General features: G+C 45.5%; 1 protein-coding gene across 3 annotated transcripts in view; it reads right to left on the reverse strand.

Moving 5' to 3' along the window:
- Positions 1 to 6,223, reverse strand: part of SPNS2 (SPNS lysolipid transporter 2, sphingosine-1-phosphate) — a 19,516-nt gene extending 13,293 nt beyond the window's left edge. For all 3 annotated transcript variants that reach the window (XM_014583009.1, XM_006165647.2, XM_006165646.2), the window contains exon 1: positions 6,090 to 6,223. In XM_014583009.1, the coding sequence (XP_014438495.1) occupies positions 6,090 to 6,209 (120 nt within the window). In that variant the 5' untranslated portion in view covers positions 6,210 to 6,223. The remainder of the gene's footprint in view (positions 1 to 6,089) is intronic.
- Between the last annotated feature and the right edge of the window lie 644 nt (positions 6,224 to 6,867).

Genomic DNA, 6,867 nt, shown 5'->3' on the forward strand with positions numbered 1-6,867 from the left:
AGAAAATTCACGTATATTTCAGAAAATTCACGTATATCTTAGAAAATTCACGTAGGAGTTTTTCTGAGAAATGATTGAGGACTGCCATTTACCTAATGAGAAATAACAGTTGTCAGTATCATGGATGTGGGGACAAAGGTGGACGAAAGGAGTGAAGGAGCTGAGATTATTTACGAAGTGGCGTTAAATGGATTTAGTGATTTACTATTTGACAATGAGAAGCAGAGATGTGAGTGGCTATGCCCTGATTTCTGATATTGATATTAGCAATTAGATTTATGGTGTTGCCAATTTGCTAAGTAAGGCACTGCATTCAATTTAAACAGTAAGGTAGTTTATTGGATTTAGAATTCTCAAATTGCATTACCAATTTTGCTAATACATATTGTCAAAACCTGTGATACAGCTTTTTCAGATGTCTTCATAGCACTTCAGCATGAGGAGAGAAAAGCTCTAAAAGCCACAACAAAATTGATGAGAATTCTGGTTAATATGTATTTAAGGATATAGAATATCCTACTTAGCCAATGATAAAGAGATCATTTTAATTCTTCACATAGTGTAACCTATAAGAAAACATATGAATTCAAAATTATTTATTTATGTATTTTAATAGTATTTATTCATTTATTTATGCATGTCATATAAAAGATACAGATATTAAATAACAGTATTTATTATTATTGGTACTCATGAAAGCTTCATTTCATCTTTAGTTGATGTTTCTGCGCCTCATCCCCTTTGTGATTTTTCCTTGGTCTTCCTAGTACTTAGTTTTTTTTTTGACGAAATTCTTAAGACATTTAATTACAGAGAATTGCTTTCTGTGATAATGTGTCTCACACTAGCAACACAGATGTGAGTGCTTCTGACATTTGCTCTCATTCATTTATGCTGGACTTAGGAGTAACTCAAATCTATAGTTTCTTCCCAGGAATACTTGTGAATCTCATTATCTACTCTGTGAGTTATTTTAGTTTAAACTAGATGCACAGATACATAAATTTACTTTTTCAGGCAAAAGTGAAACCTTAGCTCACTGGAAAGTTCAGTAAACAAATAGACATAGGAGGGAAATTCAAATTTTCTCTGAAAATGATAATTTTTTCGTCTCCCCTTGAGACAGTTTGCATACAGACTATGGCATGTTACCATATAACTAATAGAGCTTATCTGCATAGCAAATTACAATAAAGCTTAGTTTTCTTCTTGTGATTCCAGCTAAAGAGCTTAAATAAAAATAGTAGTTCTGATATTTTATTTTTGAGCCTCAAATGTATAGATTGGTGAATAAGGTTTATAATGAGAGTGTTGCTGGTGACTCTCAACAAGACTTCCAAAACAAGAAAGACTCCAAGTGATTTAAGAGATAATGAGACTGTAATTCTTTTCCTATCTCCACAAGAAAACCTAGATTATTTTTGTTACCTATTTATGCTTATCTCCCAACTTGCTCCCCCGCATTCTCATCTTTTTTAAACCTATTGATGTTGTTTAATACAGTTCCAGTTTGGGGGCTGGCCCTGCAGCCTAGTGGTTAAAGGAGCCAGATCCCGTGTGGCCAACCACTGTTCAAACCCTAGCCCCGGTGGCTTGAAAAACACACCAGGTACATGCATGTGTGTGTGCCTGAACCCCCAACAGGAGGGACATGGAGAAGAAGGGATTGCGGTGTGGCCCGCTTCATCATGCAATGCTTTCCTCATTGCTGTCTCTGTCTCTGTCTTTCTGTCTCTCTCTGGTAATTAAAAATATAAAATTTGGGGGCCCGCAGATGGCATGGTGTTTAAGGGCACTGGACTTCCACATGGGCGACCACGGTTCTAGTCCCGGACCTGCTTTCTGGACCTGGCGACTTGCTTTCTCACTTTCTCTCTCTCTCTCATTCTCTCTCTCTCTGTCTCTCTCTGAACAAATAAAAAATAAATCAATAAAGTTAAATAAAATAATTATTTTTAAAAAAGTTATATATCGCTTTCTCATTTCCCCCCTCTTTCTTTCTCTCTGTCTGTCTCTGGTGAGCACATTTGCTCTATAACAAATTAAATAATACTAAAAAATAAGTAAATATTTTTAAAATTATATTAAAAATATAGACCCAGCTCATTCCCTTACTGTCAAGAATCTCACAATTTGAGCACGCTTCATTTCTCTGTGCACACCCTGGATGGGCCCTTTTTCCTACCACAATACTGCAACAGACACCCTTGCAGGCATGTGTCCACAAGCGGGAGCAATGCCCTCGGGTGTCTACCTTGAAGCAGAAGGCTGGCCGTGGGAAGGACATAGTTAGAATTTTACAATATCCTGCCATTCTGCTCTCCAAAGAGGCTCCTCCACAATGTACAGTCCTCCCAGCAGCGCCCCAGTCCCCGATTCCCCACAGCTTTAATAACACTCGGTATCGTCAGCCTCTTTAATTGTTGCCAATCCGATGAGTGTGAAATGGTATTTCATTGTTGTTTCAATTTGCATTTCCCTGATTACTCGAGAGGCTAAGCACCATCTCTTCCAACGGTTATTGGTCGCTTGGGTGTCTTCTGGAATTGCTTCGAACTATCTTCTGCTCATTTTTCTACTGGGTTGTCTTTTTCTTGTTGATGTATAGTTCTAGGTTGGTAGAGTTTGCTTTTTGCTTTACTTTCACCACGCTGGAATTTATTTTTGCAGTCTGGTTTGAAACAGAGACCAAACTTTATTTTCCAGATAGTTCTCTCCAAACCACTGATCTGAGATGTGACGACCTCCCTCCCACACTAAATCTCCATACAGAGGAAGCCTGTGTCATTGATCTCTGGACTAGCCTTCTGCTGTTTTAGTTGTATTTCAATAACCGATAGGACAAATCTCCTTTCACTGTTATTTTTCACAATGTTCTTGGCTGTTCTTGGGCATTTTCCTTGCCAAATTACCTTCAGAATCACAATGCCAAGGTTCACCAAAACCCCCCACGGGACTCGGATTGTGAGTGCAATGAATTTGTGGATGGATTGGGGTGAACATTTTCTCTCTGCCTCTGTTCATCTTCTCTCCTCAACCCTCCCTCCCTCCACATACCCAGAGGCGGGCCCAGCCCTGGCATCGTGTCCTGGACCCACTGCTCAGTCTTAGAAGCAATTCCAGAGGCTGTGAGCAGGGGCCTGGCCTGAGTTGGGATGAGGCCCAAAGGAGCCTGAGGGGCTTCAGGTCCAGGCTCTTTTTATTTATTTCCTTAGAGAGATTTTTGTTAGAGGGCACATGCGCTCACCAGAAAGAGAGACAGAGAGCCAGAAAGCAAGAAATCACCCCCCAGGGGGGATGGCCATGCTGCAGTCCCTTCTCTTTCATTCTCCTCTTGGGATTTTGGGCACGCATGCACACGCACCTGGTGTGTTTTGAGCCACCAGATTCGGGACTTGAACCACAGTCGACTAGGTGGGAGTCCAGCAATGTAACCATTATGCCACTTGCTGGTCCCCAGGTCCAGCCTCTGTTTTTGACTGTGGCCTCCATGATCTACCCGTCACCCCGAGTCTGGAACTCACTTGGGCCTGACCCTCCTCCATGAAGCTTCTCCATAAAGCAAAGTTGTGTCCGCTAAACCTGCCGATTCTGCCCTCCATCCATGTAAATCGGACCCACTAATACCTTTCTTCTGATTCTTCCAGAGTTCAGCACCGCCCTAAGAGGAAGCCCAGCCCCCTGACTTGGCACTCAAGGCTCTCCCACCCCAGTCTCTGCCTTCTTTCCTGGCCGCCATATTCCCCACCTCTCGACGCACTCCATGTCTGCATCTATGGCTTTGCTCCTTCTGCCCGTGCTGTCTGCACCAACCCTCCCATTCCTGCCTGCCCAGCTCAGATGCCACCTCCTCCACTGCACTGTAAGACTTCTCTCTTCAGAGAGGACTAAGCACTCTGTACATCTTGAAGGCTCAGAGCATGCGCGTTCCTGTAACATCGTGTCACCTGCAAACCTGCGTGCTCCCAAGGACAGGGCCAGACTAAAAGGCTTTTGAGGACAGATGCTGTCTCCTCCCCTCATTCCATTGCCGACTCTCTGCATGAACACCCCTAAGGATGAGACACTCACTACCTTGCAAGACAACATATGAGGGTACTTCAAAAAGTTTGTGGAGGGGGCCAGGAGGTGGTGCAGTGGTTAAGGCACTGGACTCTCACATGACTGACTGCGGTTCCAGTCCCGGACCTGGTGGCTTATCTTCTCCCTTTCTCTCTGTCTCTCCCTGGTCAAATTAAAATAAACAAATTGAGGGACCAGCAGTTGGCGTAATGGCTATGTCGCTGAACTCCCATGTAGCCAACCGCGGTTCAAGTTCCGGACCCCGTGGCTTAAACTCATGCTGGGTGCGTGTACGTGCGTGCCCAAGATCCCGAGAGGAGAATAGAGAAGAAGGGATTGTGGTGTGGCCATCCCTACTCGGGAGTGATTTCTCACTTTCTGTCTCTCTGTCTCTCTCTGTCTTTCTGGCAAGCGCACACCCCCTATAGCAAAAACCTCTCCAAAAATATAAAATAAAAAACAAACAAATTGATTAAATTAGATAAATATTTTTTTCAAAGAAAGTTTGTAGGAAATGGAATTAAAACACAGGTTTATTTTGGTGCAAAAACATTTTGAAATTCATGCATGGTTTCTGTATAACATGCATTTTCCACGAAATCATTGAAGACCCCCTCCTATTTCAGAAGAAAGAACAGAAATAATGATTTGTTGAACACCCACCACATTCTAAGGTCTTAACAATCACTAGCTCAATTATTTTTCATAAGAAACCTTCAAGCCAAGAAGTATCATCTCTAAAGAAACTGAGACGCAGAGAGGTTAAGTAAGTTGTTCTGAGTCACAAAGCCAAGTGGGCAACAGAGGGGGGATATTCAAACCCAGGGCTGGAGGAGCCAAGTCAGAAACACATCCTTTTTTTTTTTTTTTTAAAATTTGGGGCCAGCAGGTGGCATGGTGGTTGGGGGTGCTAGTCTCCCACATGGCCGGCCATGGTTTGAGTTCTGGACCTGGTGGCTTGCTTTCTCACTCTCCCTCGTCTCTCTTCCTCTCACTCTGTCCCTCTCTGGTCAAATTAAAAGAAATAAGTAAAACAAATAAAGTTTCATAAATTAATTTTTTTAAAAGAATTATTTTATTTTACCTTTATTATTTGTTTTAATTTGACCAGAGAGGGATAGAGTGAGACAGAGGGAGAGAGAGAGAGAGAGAGAAAGTGAGAAAGCAAGCTCCAGGTCCAGGACTCGAACCACAGCCAGCCATGTGAGAGTCCAGTGCCCTCAACCACCATGCCACCTGCCAGCCCCCAAGAAGTACTTTCTTTATGTCGAATTGAAGTTTGCCTCCCTGGACTTCGACCAAGGAATTAGCTGGTTACTGGACTAAGCACAAACTGAACAAGAACTAGAGGGTCGTGACTCACCTGGGTTCATACACAAGGAAACTATGGAGCCAGGACAAGGACCCGGGGCCTCACTTCTAGGCCAGCTCTCCTCCTCCTGTTCCTTGCATCCTCCCCCAGTCAGGAGGATACTCCGAAGGAGTCAGAAGGCCACCAGGCTGCCAGTGCCTCAGCTCAATCCAGAGCAGGGAGGGCCCAGAGTCACTTTAAAAATGGACGCAAAGACCCCCTCATCCTTCTGCACTGGGAAGACATTTCTTGGCTTCAAGCAGCAGAGCTAATCTCCCAGTCTAGACTAACATGAGCCAGTAAGACCAGCCACCCGTGGAACCAGCAGTTGGCGCAATGGTTATGTTGCTGGACTTCCAAGTAGCCTACCGCGGTTCGAGTCCCGGACCCGGTGGCTTAAACTCATGCTGGGCACATGTGCGTGTGTGCCCAAGATCCCAAGAGGAGAACGGAAGAGAAGGGATTGCGGCGCGGCCATTCCCGCTGAGGGGTGATTTCTCTCGCTTTCTGTCTCTCTCTTTCTCTGTCTGGCAAGCGCATGTGCCCCATAGCAAAAACCTCTCAAAAATAAAAATAAAAAATAAAAAGACCAGCCACCTGCTGGAGGGACTAGGACCCAGGGACAGGCTGAGCAGGGCAGAACAGGCTGTTGGGTGGGGAGCCAGGGTGACCTCACCTGCTGGGGGATGAAGGAGCTGGAGAAGGTGACTGCCGACCAGAAGAAAATGCCACAGCTGAGGATCACCTTTCTGTTGAAGCGGTCGCCCAGGTATCCGAAGATGGGTGCGGCCACCATGAAGCTGCAGATGAACACTGTGCGGGGAGAGGACAGCCTCAGGGGCGGCTCGCGAGGGACCCTCGCGTGGTGCAGGTCCCACGCCCTCCCACCTGCTGGAGGCCACTGCCCAGGGAATAGAGCTGAGGCTGGTCAGGGACCAGGAAGCAGATGCAAAGGGCCAACCGTAGCAGGCCTGCGCTCAGGAGGCAGGTCAGCGTGATGCCACAGCGCCATCTTCTTCAACGCCTGTGCCCTGCGTGTCCAGCTTCAAGCAAGCCCTTTGGTACTTTTTATAAAAAGAGTGATGACCTGGGACCAGCAGATGGCGTAATGGCACCTCCACTGGACTCCCACATAGTTGAATGCAGTTCAAGTTCCGGACCCAGTGACTTAAAACACGCCGGGTACATGTGCGTGCATGCCCAAGATCCTGAGAGGAGACGAGGAGAAGGGATTGTGGCGTGGCCATCACCCCTGGGGGGTGATTTTTCCCACTTTCTGGCTCTGTCTCTCCTACAAGTGTATACACCCTATAGCAAAAATGTCTCTCAAAAAAAAAGAAAAAAGAGTGACAATCTAGTTACTGGACGCTTCCTCATGCGAGGCTTGGGGCTCATGCATGGTACCTCCTGTATCTTTCTCCCCCCCCCCCCCCCCCCCCACATAAGGGCACAGC

This window comes from Tupaia chinensis, unplaced genomic scaffold (assembly GCF_000334495.1).
Source record: "Tupaia chinensis unplaced genomic scaffold, TupChi_1.0 Scaffold143973_1, whole genome shotgun sequence".
Taxonomy (NCBI): Eukaryota; Metazoa; Chordata; class Mammalia; order Scandentia; family Tupaiidae; genus Tupaia; species Tupaia belangeri.